General features: G+C 42.5%; 1 protein-coding gene across 5 annotated transcripts in view; it reads right to left on the bottom strand.

Moving 5' to 3' along the window:
- Positions 1 to 3,126: 3,126 nt before the first annotated feature.
- Positions 3,127 to 27,660, bottom strand: part of LOC125134212 (zinc finger protein 383) — a 43,069-nt gene continuing 18,535 nt past the window's right edge. For 4 of the 5 annotated variants that reach the window (XM_047793224.1, XM_047793225.1, XM_047793226.1 and 1 more), the window contains one exon: positions 26,289 to 27,553. In XM_047793224.1, the coding sequence (XP_047649180.1) occupies positions 26,358 to 27,553 (1,196 nt within the window). In that variant the 3' untranslated portion in view covers positions 26,289 to 26,357. Of the gene's footprint in view, positions 4,255 to 26,288; positions 27,554 to 27,660 lie in introns of those variants that run through there. The other variant, XM_047793227.1, reaches the window with a different exon arrangement.

Below are 27,660 nucleotides of genomic sequence, written 5' to 3'. Positions count from 1 at the left end.
GCTTGATTTTAAAAAATTGAAAAAAATTGCCAAGAATATTCAGAAAGAGACATGGCCATGAACATGAAGATTAAGTAATTATATCATTTAGATTTAAAAATGAATGTGGAGGTCCTGTCATGGCATAGTGGTTAACGAACCCAACTAGGAACCATGAGGTTGTGGGTTCAATCCCTGGCCTCGCTCAGTGGGTTAAGGATCCAGCGTTGCCATGAGCTGTGGTGTAGGTTGCAAACGAGGCTCGGATCCTGTGTTCCTGTGGCTCTGGCATAGGCCAGGTCTACAGCTCTGATTAGACCCCTAGCCTGGAAACCTCCATATACTGTCAGTACAGTCCTAGAAAAAACCAAAAAAATAAAATAAAATAAAAAATAAAGATGAATGTGCTCCGAGTTTCTGTAGGGTTTTGTTTTTGTTTTTTTGCCTTTTTAGGGTTGCACCTGTGGCATATGGAGGTTCCCAGGCTAGGGGTTGAATAGGAGCTGAAGCCACTGGCCTACGCCAGAGCCACAGCAATGCCAGATCCTACCTAGCCTTGTCTGCGACCAACACCACAGCTGACAACAACACCGGATCCTTAACCCACAGAGTGAGGCCAGGGATTGAAGCCACATCCTCACGGACACTAGTCAGATTTGTTTCTGCTGAGCCAAGACGGGAACTTCCCAAGTTTCTGAGTTTTGACTAGATAGTGCAGCACACCTCTGATTGTAGGTTTCTATCTGTCAGTAGGTGTTTATAAGCATTTTCTTTGCATTTGTTTCCTCTAGGCCTAGTTTAAATTAAGCATAGATGTTAATAATATGTTGGATATCTTAACATGTAATTTTTTTTTCGATGTGTGTGAAATATTTTCAGTGAGGGTAATAGACATAAACATCTAGAAACAATACACTTGAAGGTGAAAAGTAAAGTGTTTCACTTGCACTTAGGTTTGAAAATTTTCCACCATTAAAAAAAAGTTAGAAAAGTGGCATTGTTTTATATTTTTGCAAATCTTTTTTTTTTTTTTTTTGGCCATGCCCATGGCATGTGGAACTTCCTGGGCTAGGAATCAAACCCAAGCCACAGAATTTCCTTAAAAAAAAACCCCAAAACTTCATACTTCAGCATGAAAGTCTTTATGCGTTTTTCTCTTTTCATCGTACATACATATATATTTGCTTTATATTCAAGTGTCAAGATTTAACAAAATTAATTTTTACTATTTTATGAAGAACATTCTTAAGTAAAACAGGCATTTTTTAACCACAAGTAGGGGGTGGTAAAGAATACAGTAACTAATAGAAACACTTGGTGACAATGTCTTGATTCAGGCTAAAAGCCTGGCAATTTTAGCCATGATTGCTTTTGCAACATCAGTGCAAATTTCAGCATGACAGGAAAAAGCAAATAATGCCTTAGTGTTACAATGAAGTTTGTTTTGACCATTCAGATCACTTGAAAGGGCCTCCAAACATCCTATGACCCCTGATCTGTAATAACAAGTTAGAATCAAATGAAACAATCACAATAAAATTTACTGCCACCCCTTTTACAATGGAACATTTCAATGGTGACCATATCAGGCTTATGGGTTTGAACCACTATTTATTGTTTCATACAGTTTATCATATTTTTTTTCAAAATTTTCTACAGTATAGTCTACTACTCACCATAGGATTAGTAGGACAGGAATTGGTTGCTCTGGGGCACTTTTTCTGTTTTAAACACCTGCTACTGTCACCTCAGGTTATGAAACATGCGGCACTAGTAGATAGCTAATCCAGACGTGGATTTAAAAAAAAAAAGAAAAAAGACTGAGAAAAGTGACTCTGAAAACCAGGTGGTATTTGCCTCCTAATCATCTTCCAACTCTGCATGCAGATTTTAATGCTGGGCCCAGGGAGACAACTCAGGTTACCTGTCCTAAATCTGTCTCTTAGTTCTAAGCAGAAAGCCTCATGTGGATTTAAGAATTAATAGAGGTGGTCCTGGGCAGGGCCAAAGATTGGGACTTATTTCTACCTGCTTCCCAGAACACTTCTAGCTCTTTCTGTTTGGTCGCTGTTCCAAAGAGATGTCTTCCAAGGTTTGCATCTCTTTGTATTCGAGTCTTCATATACCAGTACTGTTCTATTTTTTCCTGCTGAGTTTTAAACAATTTTTGGCAAAATCTTTTATTTTTAGGTACTAATTACACTGAAAACTGAAGTATTCCTCTAAAAGTTAAAAAATAGTAAAAAGGGAGTTCCCTTTATGACTCAGTGGTTAACGAACCCAACTAGGATCCATGAGGTTACGGGTTCCATCCCTGGCCTCACTCAGTGGATTATGGATCCAGCGTTGCTGTGAGCTGTGGTGTAGATTGTAGATGTGGCTTGGATCCAGCACTGCTGTGGCTGTGGTGCAGGCCAGTGGAAACAGATCTGATTCAACCCCTAGCTTGGGAACTTCCTTATGCCACAGGTATGGCCCTAAAAAAGACAAAAACAAAACAAAACAAAACAAACAAAAAAAAACAAACACCAAACACTTCAGGATGTGTGCAAGGGAACAGCGTGGAATAGAGGAAACAAAATTCATCATGAATTGATTGCTGAGGCTAAATGATAGGGACATGAGTGTTTCTCACATTGTTCTATTTTATATTTGTTTGAAATTTTCCAAGTACATGTGAAAATCTAATGAACAAGGTAACACTAATCCCATTTTTCGAAAAAAAAGTTTTAGAATACCCATCAATTTTACTCCTAAGTATATACCTAAGAGAAATTAAAGTATATGTCCACACAAAGATAAGTACCCCAAATTTTCAACAGCTTTATTCAAAATGACCAAATCTGGAAAACCTGGAAATAACCCAAATGTAAATGTCCATCAACAGGTGAATGGACAAACTGTGGTTCGTCATACAATGAAATACCACTAAATAAAATGAATGAACTTCTGAATACAAGCAACAACACGGATGCAGACACTGAGTGAATAAATTCCTATATGAGGATTCCCGTTGCGGCTCAGCGGTTAATGAACCCAACTAGTATCCATCAAATCCCATGTTGCTGTGGCTGTGGAGTGGCTACAGCTTCGAATGGACCCCTAGCCTGGTAACTTCCATATGCCAAGGGTGCAACCCTAAAAAGACAAAAAAAAATTCCTACATGAAAGATTACATATTGTATAATTCCACTTGATACTCTAAAATTTACAAAATCAGTCTATGTTTTTTGGGGGTTTTTGGCCAGCCTGCAGGGGCAGACATGCAGAGGTCTTTTGGGAGGGCTGGAAATGCTCTATATCTCCATCTAAGTGCTAGACATAGGTATGTTCGCTTCATGAAAAATTGTCAATCTGTACACTTCTGATCTGTCCCCTTTTCTGTATCAACACTAACAAATGCCATATATCATTAAGCTTGATCCATGCTGTGCACCTCAGCACCCACACTCTGGCATTCACCCTGGCTGTGGAAGGTACCTGCATGTGCAGAGCCCAATCCTGGAAGCCTCTCCCTACAGTGCACCTTCTGATGCATCTGTAGGTGGACTCTCTGTCGGAAGCCCTTCCCACACACGGCACAGGGGTAGGGCTTCTCCCCTGTGTGCACCCTCTGGTGCCGCTTGAGGGCTGAGCGGTGCCTGAAGTCCCTCCCACAAGCTGCACACCTGTAGGGCCGCTCTCCCGTGTGGACCCTCTGGTGGATACCCAGGTCCTTGCTCCAGCTGAAGCACTTCCCACAGGCCTCACACCGGAATGGCCTCTCCCCAGTGTGAACCCGCTGGTGCAGGTAGAGGTTGGCTCTCTGGCTGAAGCCCCGGCCACATGTGTCACACACATAGGCCTTGTCTCCTGCATGGTCCTGCTTGTGCCGTGTCAGTGCAGAGCGTGAGGTGAAGCTCCGGTCACAGACCTCACAGGCATGGGGCTTCCTGCCTGTGTGGACACTCTGGTGGATCTGCAGGGCTGCCCTGCGGCTGAAGTCCTTGCCACAGTCACAGCACCTGAAGGGTTTCTCACCTGTGTGGATGCGCTGGTGGATACAGAGGTTGGAGCTCCGGCTGAAATCCTTCCCGCACACACCACATCTGTAGGGCTTCTCGCCCGTGTGAACTCGCCGATGGATGGACAGGTTGGAGCTACGGCTGAAGTCCCTCCCACATTCCTCACACGTGTGAGGCTTCCTTCCCATGTGGTCCTTCCTGTGCCTCCTCAGAGCAGATCCTGAGTCGAAGACTCGGCAACACTCCGCACATCGGTAGGGCTTTTCTCCTGGGAGGAGCAGAGAAAGGTTAAGGTCTGTTGTCCTCTCACTGAAGGCTTTTCCACACTGGTTATATGGAGAGAGCTTCTGTCCCATATGGGTTTGCTAGTGAATTAGAAGGTTTCTGAGCTGGCTGAAGTCTTGGTCACACTAGGGACAGCTACACAGAGTTTTTCTCCAGGCAGGAGATACTCGCCAAGAGAGAATCCCATCCCTGACTCCTGGGACAAAGAGAGTGAGCAGGGGTTTTGTCTGAGGCTGCACGGCGCTCCTGGACACACTCAGGCTGTACTGGAAAGGCAGAGAAACTTCAATGAGTGAAGAAGTGCTGGGCTGCTGGTCTGTGTCTTCTGGACTTGAGGTTTTTCATTTTTGTTTCAAGGGGAAGGGGAAGATACTGGGGACCTTTTCCTTAGACAAGGAAACTAAATGTTACTAGAAACACCAAGTCAAATTCCATAAGCTACAAATGAGTTAATGTTATCAAAGCATAATTATCAAAAAGTTAAAAACGTAACTTTCATATAAATATGGAATCAACATCTTTTTTTTTTTTTTTGCTTTTTGCTTTTTAGGGCTGTACCTGTGCAATATGGATGTTCCCAGGCCAGGGGTCGAATTGGAGCTGCAGCTGCCAGCCTACACCACAGCCACAGCAACGTGGGATCCAAGCCGTGTCTGAGATCTACATCACAGCTCACAGCAATGCCAGATCCTTAATCCAATGAGCTAGTACCCTTATGGATACTAGTTGGATTTATTACCACTGAGCCACAACAGGAACTCCCCATCAAAAGTTTTAATGAGAAACCAATAACATGGTAAGGCTGGTTCTAAGTGCATTTTAGGAACTTAATGCTTTTATTAAAAAAAAAAAAAAAGATCTTTACCGCCAATCAAATAGATATTTAAATACTTTCAATTAAATTATCAGCATAAAAAGTCAAATAATATGTAGTGTTTTTAAAGTTGCTCATGGATTCTTAAAGGATTACTGATGTCATTTTCTCCTGCATGACTGGTTCTCACCTGAATAGGAGTTTCTTGGTATTTTTTCCTCCATCCACACATCTTCTTGTTGAAAATGGAAAGTCATTTCTGGTTTGGACAGCAGATGCCCTGCTTGAGGGGAAAGACACATGGATTAGGGCAATGTGAGGTGGACAAGGACCCTCCCACAAATCTTATCTCTTGATATTTGTGAAGGTCCTCTGAAGACTGGGAAAGGTAAATAAAACCATTACACATCAAAATCACATTTTATAGCAGTTCCCTTGTGGTGCAGTGGTTAAGGATCCGGCATTGTGACTATAGCAGCTCAGGATGCTGTTGTGGTGTGGATTCTATCCCTGGCCCGGGAACTTCCACAAGCCACATGCCCCAAGCACAGCCATATTTACAAACACACAAACAAACATCCCCCCCCACCACCAAAAAAAAGACTCTAGCAGTTCCAGGGAACTTCAGTGAAGAGGCCTATCTGCAATATACAACAGTAATAATTCTCAATGGGCTAAACAGGCAGTAATGATTCTTTGTCCACCATAGCAGCACTGCCTAAAATGTGTTTTTTGTTTGTTTTTTGGGTTTTTTTTTTTTTGTCTTTTTGCCTTTTCTAGGGACGCTCCCACAGCATATGGAGTTTCCCAGGCTAGGGGTCTAATCGGAGCTGTAGCCACTGGCCTATGCCAAAGGCACAGCAACGTAGGATCCGAGCCCCATCTGCGACCTACACCACAGCTCACAGCAATGCCGGATCCTTAACCCACTGAGCAAGGCCAGGGATCAAACCTGCAACTTCATGGTTCCTAGTCAGATTTGTTAACCACTGCGCCATGACGGGAACTCCCCAAAATGTGGTTTGAAAAGACCTGTCAAAGATGCAGACTCCACTCCCAATCCACCGAATCAGCAGCCCTGGTGATAGAACCTAGGGATGCAGGTTTTTCTGGATAACTTTATATTTTAGAGAAAAATGGCAAAAGTAGCACACAGAACAGAACACCCATAGAATCCTAACCCACTGTCAGCAACTGTTAATATTTGGCCCATTTACTTTTATTATTTCCTCTCACACAATTCTTTTCTAAACCATCTGAGAGAAAGTTACTCTCGATGACTAAATTCTTCAGTATCAATTTCCTAAGAACAGGGACTTTGTTTTTCCATAACTACAGTACAGGCATCAAAATTGACACAGAATTATTTTCTAGTCCACAACTGACTTGCAAATGATGCCAACTGTTTCAAATATGTCCCTTTTAACACTCTTTTCCTGGATATTCTCTATCTAGAATAAAGCATTGCATTTAGTTGTCTTATCTCTTTAGTCTCCTTTAATTTCTCACCATCATTTCAGGTATTTTTCTCCCCTCTCAATTCTTATACCCATTACCATAGGGATCTGGAATATGTGGACCCTGAAATGCAAATCCTCTCAGGATTTACTCCATACAACCGAACCAGTAAGAGAGCAGGTGGGTTCAGGAAGAGGCTATTCTCACCCAAGGAGATGAGATTCCCATAATTCTCCAACATCACTTCTCTGTATAGGTGCCTCTGACAGGGGTCCAGATGTTCCCATTCCTCCTGCGTAAAGTCCACAGCCACATCCCTGAATGTCACCTAAAACAACAAACACAGTCACCCTCGGACTACCCATTTCCACAGAGGAATGCAGCTGACGAGCACTAGTGAATTCTGACATCTATAAGCGGTCCTGGCAGTTTCTAGGATGCTCAGTTAGACTAACAGAGGTACATATCCATGCACCTGTTTGTATCATGTTATGTAGATGATGGAAAAGATACATGGGGCACATTTCTTTTAACTTTTCAGACTTTAAAGTTTCTTTGGTGAGAAGATTCAAACTCGAACCAGAGTACACCAAAAGCTACTCAGTTCCAGAGATGCCATCTATACAACATTCTGCGAATCAGAATAAGTTTGAGATTTACTCGGGGAAGGATCCAGAGAAGGGGGAATCCAGGGTGGGCTGGGGCTACTAGGGCAGGTACTATGGAGAAAGCCAGGTACCAGTCTTGTGAGACAGTTAAAGTGTGAATAAAGGAGTTCCTGTTGTGGCTCAGCGGGTTAAAAACCCAAGATAGTGTCCATGGTTTGATCCCTGGCCTGGCTCAGAAAGTTAAGGATTGGGCACTGCTGCAAGGGGTGCAGCATAGGTTGCAAAAGCAGCTTGGATTAGGTGTTGCCGTGGCTGTGGTGTAGGCTGGCAGCTGCAGCTCTGATTTGACCCCTAGCCTGGGAACTTCCACATGCTGCAGGTGTGGCCATAAAAAGGAAAAAAAAAAATGTGAACAGAGGGAAGGGAGGTGGGCAATTCCAGTTGGCAAGAAAAGTGAGTGGACAGTTGCATAAGAAGGAACCAGACATATATAACAATAAGGATCCTGGGGAGTTCCTATTGTGGCTCAACAGGTTATAAACTCAACTAGTATCCATGAGGATTCGGGTTTGATCCATGGCCTTGCTCAATGGGTTAAGGATTTGGCGTTGCCATGAGCTGTGGTGTAGGTTGCAGACGCATTGCTGTGGGTGTGATGTAAGCTGTCAGCTGCAACTACAATTTGACCTGTAGCCTGGGAACTTCCATATGCTGCACATGCAGCCCTGAAAAGCAAAAAAAGAAGCAAACAACAACAGAAACCAAAAAGGAGTCTGGTTAAGGAGAACTGCTACTTAGAAAACCTCCCTCTGATGATTACATATTATAACAATGTTTATCATAGGCCCCAAAGCCCCACTCAAACATCCACAGTAGAAATGATATGTGTTGAACTCTGATACAGTCATGTGAAGGAGGAATATTCAGTGGCAGTTCTGAAGGTGTGGTTCACCAACCCCTGAGGTTCCCTGAGACCCTGTCAGGGAGACCTGTAAAATCAATAATTGAGAGTTTCCACTGTGGTGCAATGGAAATGAACCCAGCTAGTATCCATGAGAATGCAGGTTCAATCCCTGGCCTCGCTCAGTGGGTTAGGGATCTGGCATTGCTATGAGCTCTGGTGTAGGTTGCAAACATGGCTTGGATCCCATGTTGCTGTGGCTGTGGCGCAGGCCAGAAGCTATAGCTCTGATTCGACCCTAGCCTGGGAACTTTCAGATGCTACAAGTGCAGCCCTAAAAAGCACAATTAATTAATTATTTTTGTAATTCTAAGATATTTGTTTCTGCTGTGCCATGACAGGAACTCTGATAATTCTAAGATATTAATGAGCTTATTCACTCTCATTCTTTTACGACTATACAGATGAATTTTGCAGAGGATTCATGACATGATCTTGCAAGAGAGAAAATGTGTAAGCAGATATGAGATTCCAGCTGTTTTCTATTAAGCCAGACATTAAAGAGATTAGCAAAGACGTATAAAACTTTCCATTCATTAAATTCTTTTTGCTTTGGAAAATTCACTATTTTCTATACAAAGTGATATTAGTGTGGAATGGATTAATTTTCAAATGGATAAATAAATTTACTATTATTTTTTTTTGTCTTTTTGCCATTTCTTGGGCCGTTCCTGCAGCATATGGAGGTTCCCAGGCTAGGGGTCAAATCGGGACTGTAGCTGCCGGCCTACACCCAAGCCACGTCTGTAACCTACACCACAGCTCACGGCAACGCCAGATCATTAACCCACTGAGCAAGGGCAGGGATTGAACCCGAAACCTTATGGTTCCTAGTCAGATTCGTTAACCACTGCACCATGACAGGAACTCCAATAAATATTTAAAATTTTTGCTAGTTTGAGGGAGTTCCCTTCATGGCTCAGCAGTAATGAATCCGACTAGTACTCATAAGGATGCAGGTTCGATCCCTGATCTTATCCATTGGGTTAAGGATTGGTGTTGTCTGTGAGCTGTGGTGTAGTGGTAGACGTGGCTCAGATCTGGATCTGGCGCTGCTGTGGCTGTGGTGAAGGCTAGCAGCTATAGCTTCGACTGGACCCCTAGCCTGGAAACTTCCGTATGCCTCGGGTGTGGCCCTAAAAAGACAAAATAAATAAAATAATAAATTTGATCCGGTGTTGCTGTGAGCTGTGGCGTGTGGGTCGCAGACTCGGCTCAGATCTGGCATTGCAATGGCTGTGGCATAGGACAGAAGCTGTAGCTCCGACTGGACCCCTCGCCTGGGAACCTCCATATGCCGTGGGTGTGGCCCTAAAAAGCAAAAAAAAAAAAAAACGGTACCATATGTACTCTTGATTCTATTTAAAAAATTCAAAATCAGCCTAAACTAATTTATGGTACTAGAGGTCAGAATGTGGGGAAGAGGAAGCTCCCTCATGGGGAGGGGTTTGTTCAAAACGTGAAGAGAGGGGAAGGCACAGAACAGCTATGAGGGGGAATCAAGGAGGGTGCAAGGATCAGACAACAGACAGGTGTCACACCCCAGCAGCCTGGTCTCTGGTCGATTTTTGGCATAAATGTTAAGCCTGACAAATAAAGAATGAGGACAAGAGGGTTTACAAAAGGCTGGTAACTCACAAGGTAAAGATGATGGGAGCACATAGGGGCAAGCAGAATGTCAAGCCAACTCTCATGGTGCTTTGTGCAAAGTTGAAGAGGCCAAACAGACGATGCTGGGCAAAAAAAATTATCTTCTCTGATCTTCCTTCCTCTTCTTTAAAATAGGTATGTCCGCAATACCACAGATTTTTTTTTTTTTTTTTTGAGAGGGGAATTGTTTTTCATGTTGTTTGTTTACTTTTTTTTTTTCCAATTTAGGTTAAATAGACAGTAAATTATATGAATCCTTTTTTTTTTTTTTTTGTCTTTTGTCTTTTAGGGCCGCATACAGGGCATATGGAGGTTCCCAGGCTAGGCGTCAAATTGGAGCTGTAGCTGCCAGCCTACACCACAGCCAAACAAAGCGGGGTCCGAGCTGCGTTTGCCACCCACAGCACAGCCCACCACAACGCCAGATCCTTAACCCACTGAGCGAGGCCAGGGATCAAACCTGCAACCTCATGGTTACTAGTCAGGTTCGTCAACCACTGAGCAACAATGGGAATGCCAGTAAATTATATGAATCTTAATTGTGCCAGTTGATGAGTTCGGACAAAAGAATATTCCTGTGTAACTCATGTACCAATCATGACACAGATCCTTTCCATCACCCTACAAAGTTCCCTTGTGCTGTTTGTCCCAGTTGATCTCTGCCACCACTCCCGACACTCAATGACCGCTGATCTGCTGTGACATCAGACTAATTTAGCCTGTTCTAGAGTTTCATATAAACGGAATCACACAGCATGTATTCTTCTGTGTCTGGCTTATTTTTCTCAGCCTAATGCTTTTGAAATTCATTCATGTTGTTATATGTATCAGTAGTTTATTCCTCCCTCCACCACTGCCCCGAGTAGTTCATTTTTTTTGTCTTTTTGCCTTTTCTAGGGCTGTACCCATGGCATATGGAGGTTCCCAGGCTAGGAGTCCAATCGGAGCTGTAACTGCCCAGCCTACGCCAGAGCCACAGCAACATGGGATCCGAGCGGCGTCTGCAACCTACACCACAGCTCATGGCAACACTGGATCATTAACCCACTGAGCGAGGCCAGGGACCGAACCCGCAACCTCATGGTTCCTAGTCAGATTCGTTAACCAGTGAGCCACGACGGGAACTCTTTTTTTTTTTTTGGCTATCCCATGGCATATGGAGCTCCTGGGCCAGGGATCAGATCAGAGCCAAGCTGTGAACTAGCCACAGCTGCAGCAACGCCAGTTCCTTAATCCATTGTGCCAGGCTGGGGATCAAACTTGAGTCCCAGGGCTCCCAAGATGCTGCTGATCCCACTGGCCACACCAGGAGCTTCCTGAGTAGTTCTTAATTACATGGATTAATACATTTTGTTTGTCCACTTATCAGTTGATGGTCATTTGGGTTGTTTTAGTTTGGGGCTATTACAAACAAAGCTGCTAAAAATCACAGAGATTTCTGTGAGAACATGCATTTTCATTTCTTCTGAGTAAATATGTACAGTGGGATTTCTGGGTCAATGGCTAGTGTCTGCTTAATTTTACAAGAAATTCTGAAACTGTTTTCTAAAATATATTATACCATTTTACACTCCTACCAGCAATGCTCAGACAGCTACTTTTGTGAGAAACTGGAGGAACATATGTCTAGCCCAAGACTAGCACAATGTATGTGCGTGCTATTAGCTCTCCTTCCCCAATCCCCAAAATGAAGTATGTAGGTGATATTTCCAGGGAGAGAAGGTAGACCCTAACATACCTCTAATTTGGGCATCTCCTCCTCTTCCTGAAGAAAGACAGAGCCCTCAGAAGGCAGTGCTGGGGAAGAAGAAGGCAGCAGTGAAAAATGAACCTGGCTCACTGGAGACCAAGCATCTCAGTTACCAAGAAGGGAGAAGGGGGCACACTGTGTTCAGCTGGTAACATGGTCCTCTCTGCTTTTACAGATGGCCCTTCAACCCATTTTCTCCCTCCCTCCTTCCCCAAACTTAACGAATACACACTATGTGCCTGGTAATGATTTAACTTTCAGCTTTCTTCTTAGACTTCGAGGTCACTCCAACTTCTACATGGTCTCCCCTCTTGCCATCCCTGTTAGGAGAGGAGTCCCCCCAGCCCCAGTGGCTCCGGAGTAATCTTTCTTCAGCTTCTCCAAACTCCACCTGGAACATCCAGAGGGGGTTTCAGGAGGTGTTGTCTCCACCAAGGATGGAACTGCTGCACATAGAGGGCCTCCTGCAGCCTTCATGCTCAGGTAGCTGTTTTGTTCCTGTAGGTAGGAGAGGAGATGTCCCAGCAGCCCAGCCTTCACGCTGGGTTCTATGTCTCTAAGTGAGAGCACAGTTAATAACCTAAGGCGCAGTTTCTCTGCTTTGACTTTCTCCGGATGGTAGCTTCACAGGTTGATCAAGTCACAGGGCAGCAAATGCTGTCTCCTTTGTGAAGCTTTCCTGGAAACCTCCCATTTTGGGATATAAATCTACAATTCTCAAAAGGTGAATCTGGGAAATTCTTCAACTTTTCTTTTTGCTATCAGATCAGTACAGGTTTTAAAATCTGATAATCCTATCACTAGTGAGGCCAGGGGAAAATGATCAGTCTCATATGCTGTTAGAACATAAAAAAGACAGTCTCCTGGGGGGAGTGATTTGATTGGAGGATCAGGAAGCAGGGCAACCCCTGCCAAAAGTGAACCAGGAAACTTTCATTATGCTGATTGAGATGATGGTTTCATGATTGCATAAAAATGTCAAAATATATCAAATTGAACACTTTAAATATGTGCAGTTTATCACGTGTCAATTAATTCTCAAAATAAAAAATTCAGTTCACTAAAAAGAATGTTTTTTAATGTACAGAACTCCTTTGGTCCCACAGTTCCAATTCTACATGTAAGACTTGCACAAGAGCATGAAGATATGAGTGCAGAGATGTGTGTTATAGTCACATGTGTGATACTAAAGAACTTTCCATTATCTGCTAAAGAATGAGGCAGCTCCATATACCAACAAAGAATGACAACTTTAGTATAACTTTACAAAGAAAGCAGCCAAACTATTAAGATTCACTTTCATAAGTTCTTTTTTTTATTTTTATTTTTTTGTCTTTTTGCCATTTCTTGGGCCGCTCCCGAGGCATATGGAGGTTCCCAGGCTAGGGGTCCAATCAGAGCTGTAGCTGCCAGTCTACGCCAGAGCCACAGCAACACGGGATCCAAGCCGCGTCTGCGACCTACACCACAGCTCACGGAAATGCCGGATCCTTAACCCACTGAGCAAGGCCAGGGATTGAACCCGAAACCTCATTGTTCCTAGTCAGATTCGTCAACCACTGTGCCACAACGGGAACTCCTAGTTCTTTTTTTTAAATATGACTATTTGACATAGATGTAAATGATTCTCATTCATTTGATGGGAAATTGGACATAGAATAATTTCATGTTCAATTTTTTTTTTTGGTCTTTTTGTTGTTTTAGGACCACACCTGCAGCATATGGAGGTTCCCAGGCTAGGGGTCTAACTGGAGCTGGAGCTGCCAGCCTACTCCAGAACCACAGCAACACCAGATCCAAGCCACATCTGCGACCTACACCACAGCTCACGGCAATGCTGGATCCTTAACCCACTGAGCAAAGCTAGGGATCGAACCCTCAACCTCATGGTTCCTACTCGGATTCGTTTCCGCTGTACCATGATGGGAACGCCTCATGTTCAATTTTATTTCCAACTGTATTCTATTTTTTTTCTTTCTTTTTTAGCCCTGCCATATATGGAGTTCCCAGGCCAGGGATCAGATCTGAGCCACAGTTGTGCCCTAAACCACAGCTACAGCAACACCAGATGCTTTAACCCACTGCAGGCGGCCTGGATGAAACCTGTGTCCTGGCGCTGCAGAGAGGCTGCCAATCCCATTGCTCCACAGCAGGAACTCCAATATTCTTCTATTTTTAACAAGCAATGTATTGTTATAAAGCAAAATATTATAAGCTATTCTGTTTTTAAACAAATACAAACTATGGAATGAGCACTGAAATAATTAAATGTCAAGGTGACAGCTGGATGAATCTCAGAGATATTACGCTGAGTGAAGGGAGTACAGACTGTATTTATACAGTTCTAGAATAGGCAAAACTAATCAGAAACAGTAGTTGCCTATGGGGGAACTGGAAGAGGGCATAATGGAAATTTCGTAAGGTGACAGAAATATTCTCTATATTTATTTGGGTGGTGATTTCATTGTAAAGTTTCACCTAGTTGTACCTTAAGATTTGTGCAACTTGGGGTTCCTTCCGTGGCTCAGTGGTTAGTGAACCCAACCAGGAACCATGAGGTTGCGGGTTCGGTCCCTGGCCTCACTCAGTGGCTTAAGGATCCGGTGTTGCCATGAGCTGTGGTGTAGGTCGCAGATGCGGCTTGGATCCCGTGTTGCTGTGGCTCTGGCATAGGCCAGCGGCTACAGCTTCAATTAGACCCCTAGCCTGCAAACCTCCGTATGCCATGGGTGTGGCCCTAGAAAAGACAAAAAAAAAAAAAAGATTTGTGCCACTTATTGTACATAATTTACATCTCACTTTAAATTTTTTTACAAAAATTTTATAAGTTACAGTGATTCCCTGGCCTCACTTAGTGGGTTAAGGATCCCCATTGCCACGAGCTATGGTGTAGGTCATAGACGCAGCTCAGATCTGTTGTTGCTGTGGCTGTGGTGTAGGCTGGCAGCTGTAGCCAGGATCTTACCCCTAGCTTGGGAACTTCCATATGCCTTGGTTTAAATCACCCCTTAAAATCTAAGAACAATGGGTGGTGTTCTGATCTATCGCTCAGGGAGTTTGTTGCACTGTTAAAAGTTTTTGCATGTTTTTTCTTAGGTTCAAGGTAATGTGTTTGAGACATCTGTTGCTTCTGTGAATGGAATCTTTTCTCCCCAAATTAATTTCCTAATCAGTATGGTTATTATAAATAGACTTCATTTTGTTCATTTTGTCTGAACTCCTTTCTTTTCCAAGAATATGTATTTTATTTATTTATTTGTCTTTTTGTCTTTTAAGGGCCACACCCACTACATATGGAGGTTCTCAGGCTAGGGGTCCATTCGGAGCTGTAGCCGCCAGCCTACACCACAGCCACAGTGACACAGGATCTGAGCCGTGTCTGCGACCTACACCACAGCTCATGGTAATACAGGATCCTTAACCCACTGAGCAAGGCCAGGGATCGAACCCAAGTCCTCATGGATGCTAGTTGGGTTTGCTAACAGCTAAGCCATGATGGGAACTCCAGAATGTTTATTTTTGAAAAAACATCAAAAAAAGAAAAAGGGTGATGTATGCATATGTTTATGTGTGTAAAAGTACACAGAGTGACAAGTCTCCCTCTTTCCTCCTCTGTAAAACTAAAAAACAAAAACAAAAAAAAACCCAAAAAACAAATACACCAAAAAACAAAAAAAAAGACTTCTCTAGAGCACTTTTAGGTTCACAATAAGATTGAGGGGAAGGTACAGACATTTCCTGTAAAACCTCTGCCCCCAAAACCTTCCCATATTGCACAACCTCCCACATAACATTCACCCCAGAATGGTACATTTGGTACAACTAATGAACCTACATTGACATACTATAATCACTCAAAGTCCATAGTCTTTTTTTTTTTTTTTTTTTCTTTTTAGGGCCACACCCATTGCATATGGAAGTTCCCAGGCTAGGGGTCAAATCAGAGCTGTAGCTGCTGGCCTACACCACAACTACAGCAATGCTGGATCCTTGACCCACTGATCGAGGCCAGAGATCCAACCCATATCCTCGTGGATATTAGTTGGATTTGTTTCCACAGCGCCACAACAGGAACTTCCTCTCAAAGTCCACAGTTTATTTGTTTTCATTATTTTTTCTTTTTTTTTTTTAAGGGCTGCACGTGTGGGATATGAATTTCCCATCTAGGGATCTAGGGAGTTGTAGCCACTAGCCTACACAGCAGCCACAGCAACTCGGGATCTGAGCTGTATCTGTGACCTATACCACAGCTCACAGGAATGCCCACTGAGCGAGGCCAGGGATCGAACCCTCGTCCTCATGGATACTAGTCAGGTTCATTACCACTAAGCCACAATGGGAACTCCCTCAAAGTCCATAGTTGACATTAGGATTTACTCTTGGTGCTGTACAGTCTATGGATTTGGACACATTTATAAGGACATGTATCCACTATTATACTTTCATACAGAATATTTTCACTGCCCTAAAAATCTTCTGCCTATTCACCTCTCCTTCTCCCCACCAGCTCCTGGCAACTGCTGATCTTTTTACTGTTTCCTCAGTTTTGCCATTTCCAGAATGTCATGTATTTGTTACTATTATATATTATAATCATATATTAATATGTTTATACATTATTATTTATGTAATAATAACCAGCAGTAGTAGTATGCCATTTCCAGAATGTCGTATTTGCTAAAAGTTAAACACTTTTTTTTTTTTTGTCTTTTTTGGGCCACATCCATGGCACATGGGGGTTCCCAGACCTGGATCCAATCGGAGCTGTAGCTGCCGTTCTACACCACAACCACAGCAACACCAGATCCGAGCCGCATCTGCGACCTACACCACACCTCATGGCAACGCCAGATCCTTAACCCACTGAGCAAGGCCAGGAATCAAACCCGCAACCTCATGGTTCCTACTCAGATTCGTTAACCACTGAACCACAACGGGAACTCCCAGAATTTCAGTTTTACAAGATAAAAGAGTTCTAGAGATTAGCTGTGCATCCATGTGCCTATAGTTAATACTACTGTGCTGTCCAATTTAAAATAGTTGATAAACTTTGGGAGTTTCCGTTGTGGCGCAGTGGTTAAAGAATCTGACTAGGAACCATGAGGTTGCAGGTTCGATCCATGGCCCTTCCTCAGTGGGTTAAGGATCCGGTGTTGCCATGAGCTGTGGTGTAGGTCGAAGACGAGGCTTGGATCCCGCATTGCTGTGGCTCTGGCATAGGCCGGTGGCTACAACTCTGATTAGACCCCTAGCCTGGGAACCTCCATATGCCATAGATACAGCCCTAGAAAAGGCAAAAAGACAAAAAAAAAAAAAGACGATAAACTTTATGTTTTTTAAGACTATGTTTTTAGAGCCATTTAAGGTTCATAGCAAAATTGAACATAACTCCTGATTATTTCTGTTTCATTTCACCTCCACTACCATCACTCTGGTCCAGGACACAATTAGCTCTTACCTGGACCACTGTGGCAGTCTTCTATTTAAGATTCTATTCCCTCTCTGTCCCTACTTTGATATGCCTTCCACGTGATAGTGACAGCCAGCTTACGAGATCTGTTCCCTTCCTCTCCAGTTCCAAAACGAAAACTTTACAGTGGAGAAACCTGGCAGACCCAACATTAATTAAGTGCTCACAGTATCATGCTGAAAGAAATCAATACTACGTACCATCTGATAATCGGATATGACACATTGAAGACATATCACTCCTGTGTCATTCTTTTTTTAATTTTTTTTTTTATTGGTTACCCCCACGGCTTATGAAAGTTCCTGGGTCAGGGACTGAACCCCAAGCTGCAGCTGTGACCCATGCCAGATCCTTAACCCACAGTGCCACAGTGTGGACTCCTGTGTCATTCTTGCCAAAAGTGTATAATCTGAATCTAATCATGAAGGACAAACAGACAAATCCAATTTGAGGAATATTCTACAAAATAACAAGCCCTTACCCCTGGTGATTAGACAACAGTATTATATCAATAATAAATTCTCTGAATTATACTAATGGTTATTTAATGAAATGTCCTTGTTTTTAAGAGAATGCATGCTGAAGTAATTAGGGGTAAAAGACATGATGTCTGCAACGTACTATCAAATGACTCAAAATGACAAATATACATACAGAGACTTAATGATAAAGTAATTGGCAAAAAGTTGGCAGTTGGTAAATGTGAAAGGCATACAGGTGTTCACACTTAAATCATATATACTTTAATAGAAAATAGGAGTTCCATTGTGGCTCAGTGGGTTAAGGATCCTGCATTGCCATAAATAAGCTGTGGCGTAGGTAACAGATGCGGCTTGGATCCAGTGTTGCTGTGGCTGTGGCCTAGGCCCCAGCTGCAACTCCAATTCAACTCTTGGAACTTCCATATGCCGCAGGTGTGGTCATAAATAAATAAATAAATATAGCAAAAAAACAGTGTAAATCAACTATTCTTTAATAATAAAATTTTTTTAAATTTCAATAAAAACATTTGAAAAGAAAGGGATACGGATGTCATGTGTACTATTCCTGCAATTTCCGTTAATTTTCTTTTTCTTTTTATGGCCCCACCGGCAGCATATGGAAGTTCTGAGGCCAAGGATCGAAACCGAGACACAGCTGCAACCTAAGCCAACATTTAACCCACTGCACCAGGCTGGGGATTGAACCCACACTTTGGCAGAGACCCAGGTTGCTGCTGTCAGATTCTTAATCCACTGTGCCACCGCAGGAACTCCAATTACTGTTAATTTAATTACCACTCAAATTTTAAACTCCACTGCAGTAAGGATAAAAACCAATCAAACAAAAAAAACCCTGCCACCTCAACAATGCCTACGAGCCCTCAAGAAAAGAACAGTACTTCCAAAGTATACAGCACACACTGAGACATGTGGAAGAGAGAGTAAATCATTTGTGGACTAAATTAATGAAAAGTAGGGGCAAAGGATAATGTGTGCCAAGGGTTATGATGTGGTGGGGAGTAAATCATGGAGGGAAAGCGGACTTTCCTCTGGAGTTTCCCAAAGCTGTGGGAAACTCCACCTTCATGGTGGGTGCTTCAAGGTAGTGAACAAACATGTCATCTAACTGGGGGACAGGGATTACTGCATGAAAGAGGTTAAATTCCCCTTACCGAGGATCCTGCTGCCAGGAACCATGTGGCCATTTTCTCCCCTTTTCACAGATCTCTCAGAGCCAGCAGATCCCAAAAAGGGCAGAATAAGGGGCCAAGAGCAATGAGGTCTGAGTCATGTGCCAGAAATCTCATATTCAGTCTCTACAGATCCACATTTACCTGAAGGAAAATAAAAGAGCTGTGAGCCAAACTTGACATGCAGGACCAAAGAAAATGTACAGCATACACATCCCGCAACCTCTGTACTCAAGGGGCATGGCAGAGATACAGCCAGGCCTGTGACTTACAAGTCACCTGTGACAACAAATTCACAACGGGGACATCTCCATCTTTAACACCTGGAACTATAACCGTCCACTGAGACAACAAAGGAAATATTCCCCGACAGCCTGCACTGGCCAAGAGGGTGAAGAATTCTCTTTTGCAGAGAACGGTGGAGGTGATTATAGATGTGACACACCTGGCTTTACTACCCCAGAGGCAAGTCCCCAAGTGAAGATCATTTAACTCCACCGCACCTGGGAGTTCAGAGAAGCTGCTGACCCCTTTAATCTCTGGGGTTTCTCAACTATCCAGATGCAAAGTGGCAGCAGTCCTTTGCAATTCCCGTAGGGCCTGGCTGGGGGAATAACCTGCCCTGGCATCCAGAACAATCTGCTCATCCCTCAGATAACATACCCCTTGGCTCAATTATACAAAAAGCCCTGAGTCAGAGGTGAAGGTGGTCTCACGGGATCATCTACAACAAAAGTGAGTATACAAGACTCTGGCCCCCCTCCTCAAAGTCCAAGTCACATCTCCAAAACCCAGGGAGGCCAGAACACACTGTCACCATAAAGACCAAGACTCATGACCCTCACTACATCCCAAACTCAGGGGCATGCCCTTCCTAACTCCTCCCTATATCTCTCAACTCCCAGAAAGGAGATCTAGCCCCCCCCACCCAAACACCTAAGAACACACAGCCTCAGATGCTCCCCCTGTGGACTAAGAATGCCACCTGCCACAGGAGTAAACAAAAGATGCTGCTGCCAGCAAGCCAGCAGCCACCCCAACTGTGCACCCTGAGAGGATTCAGGATGGAGAAAAGCAGGATATTGGCCCTAGATAATTAAGGTACATATCAAAAGAAAGAATTCAATAAGCCTGGACTCTTTCATCACCTCATACATCAAAAAGTGCTAAATTCATTAACTTGAGATGTCTGGTTTTCTTTAACAGTAATCTTCTGATGTTCCGACTATCTGGTTTTTGTTGCAGCAAAACTCCCGTATTTCCTGGCTCCTCCCTTACCTCTTCCCAACAGTCTCCCAGAGACTTGAGAGGTTGCCTCCCAGGCTTGAGTCCTCAGAAAGTCCACCAAATACAACGTAACTCTTAGCTTGAGCAGTTTTTCGTTTTGTTTTCTGTTTTGTTTTGTATTTTCCAGAAAACACCCCCAAATCCCTAGACCTTGCCTTTCTGTCCTGTCCCACCAACTTGGGGTTGCAATGCCCCAGCTGCCTCCCAAACAATAAGGCCCCGCGTGGGCTGTCTCTTAAATCCAAGGATCCTTTTCGGCCCCCCAACCCCAAAACGCCTGGAAGCCCACCAACCTGGGGAAACATGGTCGCAGCCATAAAACCAAAAAGATGCCCCCCGCGTCGCCCCTCAGGCCCCGCGATCCCCAACCTTCGGTTTTCACGTTCCCCCTTCCCACTACCAGGAGACCTCTATTTCCCTTGCCCTCAGCCAGTGAAATTGGGGCACTCACTTCTCTAGGGCAGGAGGTCTTGGGCACGAAGGCCGCCACGGACCCTGCTCGACACAAGCCAGGCGCGGACCCAGAAGGCCCACCCCTCGATGCCGAGGCGCAGGCAAGCTCGGAGGCGCGCCAGCGGGACCACATCTCCCAGAAGCCCCTGCGGCAGGCCAGGTGCGCGCTCCAAGCCCCTCCCCAAGGCGCGAGGGGGGCGTGGCGAGGCCCCCACAGAGGAACTCGCAGCCTCACGTGGAAACTTCGCACAAGACTAGACACGTGCGTCCTCGCATTATCTAAACCAGAAATTTAAGAAACATACAGAGTTCCCGCTGTGGCTCAGTGGGTTCAGGCTCCGACTGTAGTGGCGGGGGTCGCTTTCCTAAGTGCCTGTTCCATCCCCAGCTGGCAGTGAGTTAAATGATGCGAAGCCCGTGGGTCACAGCTGTGGCTCTCATTTAATCCCTGGCAGTTAAACTTCCATAGGCCATAGGTGTGGCAGTAAGAAATAAATGAATGAGAGTTCCCCTCCTGGTGCAGCATAAATGAACCTGACCAGGAACCATGAGGTTGCAGGTTCGATCCCTGGCCTTGCTCATTGGGTTAATGATCTGGCATTGCTGTGAGCTGTGGTGTAGGTCACAGATGCAGCTCGGATCCTGTGTTGCTGTGGCTGTGTGTGGGCCCGCAGCTGTAGCTCTGATTTGACCCCTAGCCTGGGAACCCCCATATGCTGCAGGTGTGGCCCTTAAAAAAAAGGAAAAAAATGAATTTAAAAAATCTGTAATTTGTCCCTACATAGCTACATTTAAGCTTATATCATTCATACAAATGTCTTCTTAACCTGCTTTTAAAATCACATATATATTGAAAATTAAATGTTCTTCCACAATATTTTGCCAATTTTTTAATTAATGTTTTATCTTTGTAGCGTTAGGTTGTTTCAAATTACTGGTATTACAGCAACAAACACCTATGTTTGGCAGAGACTCAAAAGCAGGCAGGGGAGTGGCAAAACCTTACCGTGAAAAAGGAAAGCCTTTAGATGTATTCTGTTTGGAGCTTATTAGCATAGAGAAACTGGAAATGGGGCCAGCAACAAGCAGTACAATTTATGTGATTGGTTTGGGGGTAGTATTTGGCTTTCTCTGGTTGGTCTTGAGTTGGAAGCAGAGGCAAAAAATAGAGAAGCTGACAGTTATTGATCAAGTCCTGACTGTTCTGGGCTGATTGCTGCTGAGGTTGTAGTTTGGATTCCAGGTTGGAAACCAACTAGTTGCTGCAGAGTTTGTGCATCAGAGTTCTATTGTCATTTATGATCTGGCATTGTCTCTCAAATTTAATGGTTTCAAACAATGGCAACCATTTATTATCTTTCATGGTCTCTTTGGGTCAGGAACTGTCGGGAGCCATAAGGCTGCTCCAGTAAAGAAAGCAAAGCCACAGTTGGCACCTGCGTGAGGCTTGTCTGGTTAGCAGAGCTACAGACAAGCTGAAGAAAGAAGAAGGGTTGCAGAGCAATCCCTTGAAAGACATCGGCTCCAGGAAAATAAAAATGATATCCCCTAAAAAATATGTTAATCTATTTTTCTGTGTTTATCCTTCCTTTTCTATCTCTATTCACAGCTTTCTTACTGCTAAAGGTTTGCCCTGGGTACATAAAACACTTGAACCAAAACAGAGTGAAGTTATTTAAACAATGTAATGGAAAAAGCCTTTGTTTTGGAGTAACAATTTATGGCACCTATTTTGTGAGAGTATACAGGGGTAACGTGATTTCAGTCCCTTTACTTAAAAAGAAGTTTGGGGCTGGGAAAATGTTGTTTGGCCTATAAATTGCTATTTTCTATAATAGATATATTTTTTATCAAATAACAGTGTCACCTGTAACTTTTATCCCTTATGGGGGCATTTGCTAATTTTGGGGTATAATACTCCTTTCTATTGAAATTGGTGGTTTGGAACTTACGTAAATCAGCACAATAGGTTATATGCTTAGCTTGCTGGCGCCAAATAAATTGTGGTTTTAAGAATGCCATGAGCCCAAGGCTTTCACGCGTTTTGTTAACTACATACAACTTTAGTTAAAGAATGTTAGGTATCATAGTTTATTACTTATTAAAGCTTTGTTCTTAATATAGAATAGAATAGCTACTGTTGTTGACCTTTTAAGAAAAATACAGTATGAAACTTTAAGTTTGTAATCTTGAAGGAAAATCTAAAGTTGAAAGGAACATGTTTTAACTAACCTTCTTTTTTGTATCTCGGGTGGAGGGAACAAAAGGGCTTTAAATCAAATGTTAATGTCAAATCTTACACGAAACCTGATTGTGATAGGGTATAAAAACTGATGCTTTTCATTTAATAAATTGGGTCATCTGCAGCATGCAGCTGAGGAGTTGGCTCCAATTCTTTCCGCGCCGTTTGTAGCCCATCCTCTCCTTTGGCACTCCCTGGCTGCTGGGGCTGGACCTCGGCAAGGAACTCAGAAACAATGTAGTTGGACTGTTCCGGCTCAGGTTTTTCATGATAGCTGAACCTAGAACAGTGAAGTTCCAGGAGCAATTGGAAGCTAGTGGACATCTCTTATTTTATGTAATCTCAGGGTTCCTCCACATGGTTTTTCTGAGTAAGGTAGTTTGAGCTTCTTAACAGTAGCCTCAGACATTTTACGTTGCAGCTCAAGGTTCTCAAGACAAGAGTCCCAAGAAAGATTCAGATGGAAGCTATATCACCTCTTATGTCTAGCCTCAGAATCACATAGCATCATTTCCAATGTATTCACAGTTTTATTAGCCTACATTTTGTCGGTCAAATTTTCTATTTTAGATTATTTTTTCATACATATCTGCATTTTATAACTAATAATGCCTCTTTCCCCATGTTTTAGGGTTTTTGTTTATTTCCTTGTATTACATGTTGATTTTATTTATGATCTTTTAATATATACATGCATATTGGGTTATAAAACTTCTAATACAACTTGGGCTGCCAAAGATTTTTCAATTGTGTTCTCATATTCATTCACATTTAAATAATGTGTATATTAAGGATTTAGTTCTTTAACCAATGTTAATAAAGAGGGGACATTAAGAGTTCCCCTCGAGGCTCAGTGGTAACTAACCCAACTAGAATCCATGAGGATGAGTGTTTGATCCCTGGCCTCACTCAGTGGGTTAAAGGATCTGGGGTTGCCATAAGCTGTGGTACAGGTCAGACATGGCTAAGATCTGACATTGCTGTGTCTGTGGTGTAGGCCAGTGGCTACAGCTCTGATCCGACCCCTAGCCTGGGAACTTCTATATGCCTTGGGTATAGCCCTAAGAAGCAAATAAATAAATAAATAAATAAATAAATAAATAAATAAAGAGGGGACACTAAATTAATATTCAGATATTTGCTGGTCATAATTTTTTACTCCCCTTTCTGGTTAAATAATGTAGCTTGTATATTTTTAGCTCTTTTAGGAACTAATTATTAGGAAAATATTCTTATCTCTGCCTGCTTGACAGCTGTGCTTTGAATTATCCATCATTACACAGAGTGGGTCTCAGATGGGTATTAATCTTTGCACAGCATAAAAAAAAAGATCTTTTTTTTTTTTTTTGGTCTTTTCAGGACTGCACCACAGCAAATGGAGGTTCCTGGGCTAGAAGTCTAATTGGAGCTGTAGCTACCAGCCTACATCACAGCCACAGCAACGCAGGATCCGAGATGCATCTGTGACCTACACCACAGCTCACAGCAATGCCAGATCCTTAACCAACTGAGCAAGGTCAGGGATTGAACCTGCCACCTTGTGGTTCTTAGTCAGATTCGTTTCTGCTGCGCCACCACGGGAACTCCTAAAAAATGATCTGAATGGGAGTTCCCGTCGTGGCGCAGTGGTTAACAAATCTGACTAGGAACCATGAGGTTGCAGGTTTGATCCCTGCCCTTGCTCAGTGGGTTAACGACCCAGCGTTGCCCTGAGCTGTGGTGTAGGTTGCAGACTCGGCTCGGATCCCGCGTTGCTGTGGCTCTGGCTTAGGCTGGCAGCTACAGCTCAGATTCGACCCCTAGCATGGGAACCTCCATATGCCGCGGGAGCAGCCCAAGAAATGGCAAAAAGACAAAAAAAAAAAAAAAAGATCTGAATGTAGACTTCCCACACATAATTTTTCTTTTGAAATTTCATGCTGAATAATGAGTAATGGGAAAAGATTTCCTATGTTCAGAGTTCCCATTGTGGCCTAGCGAGTTAAGAATATGACTGGTATCCATAAGGATGCACGTTCAATCCCTGGCCTCATTCAGTGGGTTAAAGATCCGGTGTTGCCATGAGCTATGGTATGTGTCGCAGACATGGTTCGGATCTGGCATTGCTGTCCCTATGGCATAGACCTGCAGCTGTAGCTCCAATTTGACCCCTGCCTGGGAACTTAACATATGCTGCAGGTGTGGCCCAAAAAAGAAAAAAAAAATTTCCTATGTTCATTATGCTTATTTCTCTTTGTTTAGTATCAATTATTTGATTTAGACAAAGATAAACAACACAGTTAAAATCCTTACCACAAATTGGAGTTCCCGTTGTGGCATAGTGGTTATCGAATCTGACTAGGAACCATGAGGTTGCGGGTTCGATCCCTGGCCTTGCTCAGTGGGTTAAGGATCTGGCATTGCCATGAGCTGTGGTGTAGGTTGCAGACGTGCCCAGATCCTGCATTGCTGTGGCTCTGGCGTAGGCCGTGATGGCTACAGCTCTGATTAGACCCTTAGCCTGGGAACCTCCATATGCAGCGGGAGCAGCTCAAGAAAAGGCAAAAAGACCAAAAAAAAAAAAATCCTTACCACAAATAATAATGAAGATAATTATGAAAATGAGTGTACCAATGATAATAGTGGAAAACTTTCACTAAACATTTACACGGTAGGAATAGTTCTAAACACTTTATTAATTCAATGAATCCTCACAAAAAAAGAATACATATGCCATGATTATATTTACCAATACATAAGAAATAAAATGTCAATAACATATATAAGTAAAAAGTTTTTAAAAATCTGAAAGGATAAATAATACTGATAACAATGGTTAGTTACCTTTCTAATATGAGATTGGGGTTAGGATTGATGAAAAAGAACAAAACAGTTTACAAAGAGAAAGTGTGGATAATTTCATCAACTAAAATAGATGTTTTAAAAGAAAAAACAAGCATCCAAAGATAAATTTTGGGTCATATTAATCAGGGAAGATTTTGTAACTGAAAACAATGAGATGCAACCCTAACATGAATAATTGGGTCTTTTTAAAAAGTCATTTATAAAATGTATCAATAAAAATAATAAAAATTTATATTTACAGAAATACCAATCATCTTTTCTGGCATTATAAAAGCAGGTTAAGGTACAACATGTGTACCATGACTACATGTTTTTTAAAACAAAGTCTGATGGACTTAACAGCTTGAGAGCAGTCATCTAGAGTTGGTATGATTATAATTAATCTTGGCTTTTTTAGTTTCTAGTTTTCTGCTATTCTGTTTTATAATAAGACAAAATAAATTTGTGAAATGAGACCAAAAACTCACACTGACTTCAAAAATAAAGTTATAATTCTACAAGGAATTAAAAAATACAAGGTCACACAATATAAATAGTGAGATATTGGTGCGAGCACAAATATGGAGATCAGAGAAGAATAGCCTTGAAACTCAAGCAAATATAAACAAGAATATAATGTATCACCAAGAAGGTAGAAGAAAACTGTAGGGAAGGAAAAAACTATTGAACTGCCATTAGTACAAGATGGAGCAGGGAGTGGGGCCGACAGGCAAGTGTCAGCTCAGAATCTGAATTCATATCTTAGAGTAAAATATATTTGGATTGAAAAGAAATATAAAATAAAATTAAGAAGCAGAAAATAGCAAAGGAGGGGGTATCTATCAAACTTTTTGTTTGTTTGTTTAAAATACCTCGAAGGTAACAAGAGCTTTCACATTTATTATTCATCAGTATGAATTCCCTGATGACGAATGAGATCTGAGCCACTACTAAATGCCTTTCCACATTCTTTACAGTTATAGGGCTTTTCGCCAGTATGAATTCTGAGATGTCGAGTAAGGTTTGAGCATTTATTAAAGGCCTTTCCACATTCGTTACATTCATATGGTTTTTCATCTGTATGAATTCTCTGATGTTGAAAAAGTTGTGAGTTCTGAGTAAAGGCCTTTCCACATTCAAGACATTCAAAAGGTTTCTCACCAGCATGAATTCTCTGATGTTGACGAAGTTGTGAGCTTTGAGTAAAAGCCTTCCCACATTCCTTACAATCATAGGGTTTCTCCCCAGTGTGGATTCTCTGATGATTAGTAAGTGCTGAACCACTACTAAATGCTTTGCCACATTCTTTGCACTCATAGGGTTTCTCACCTGTATGAATTCTCTGATGCTGAACAAGCTTTGAGCTCTGCGTAAAAGCTTTGCCACATTCCTTACATTCATAGGGTTTCTCACCCGTATGAATTCTCACATGTTGAAAAAGCTGTGAGCTTTTAGTAAAAGCTTTCCCACATACTTTACATTCGTAGGGTTTTTCACCAGTGTGAATTCTCTGATGGTCAATAAGATTTGAGCAATAACTAAAGGCCTTCCCACATTCCTTACATTCATAGGGTTTCTTACCAGTATGAATTCTCTGATGTTGAGAAAGGTATGAGCTGCAACTGAATGCCTTTCCACATTCTTTGCATTCAAAGGGCTTTTCACCAGTATGAATTTTCAGATGCCGAGTAACATGTGAGCCACAACTAAAGAATTTCCCACACTCCTTACATTCATAAGATTTTTCACCAATATGAATTCTCTGATGTTGGAGAAATTGTGAATTCTGACTAAAGACCTTTCCACATTTCTTACATTCATAGGGTTTCTCTTCATTGTTAATTATTTGATGTAGAGTAAAGAATGTCTGTTGAAGAAATGTGGGCATGTATTCATGAGTGAATATTTCTTGGCCGAAATGCCCATTTTGATATCCCAGTTGTCCTTCAAAGTGGCTTCTATATTCCAAAACATCTCTAAAAGTGGAGCATTCAAGGCCATGCTTGGTAAGTCCCATTATTTCCCTTTGGCATGATTCTATTTCATAAACTTCCTTCTTTAGCGATAACAACTTGGTTTCACACATTGATTCCAGATCTGAAAGAAAATAAAACGGTAAATATTCTTCCCTGCTCTATTTGTGAAAAGTTGAGCTTTTATAAATAGAAATGGAAAAATTAAAAGTGAAAATAATATCTGGTAGT

Source organism: Phacochoerus africanus, chromosome 8, assembly GCF_016906955.1.
Source record: "Phacochoerus africanus isolate WHEZ1 chromosome 8, ROS_Pafr_v1, whole genome shotgun sequence".
Lineage (NCBI taxonomy): Eukaryota > Metazoa > Chordata > Mammalia > Artiodactyla > Suidae > Phacochoerus > Phacochoerus africanus.
Note: the sequence above shows the minus strand (reverse complement) of the source record. Positions and strands in the feature narration are given on the sequence as shown.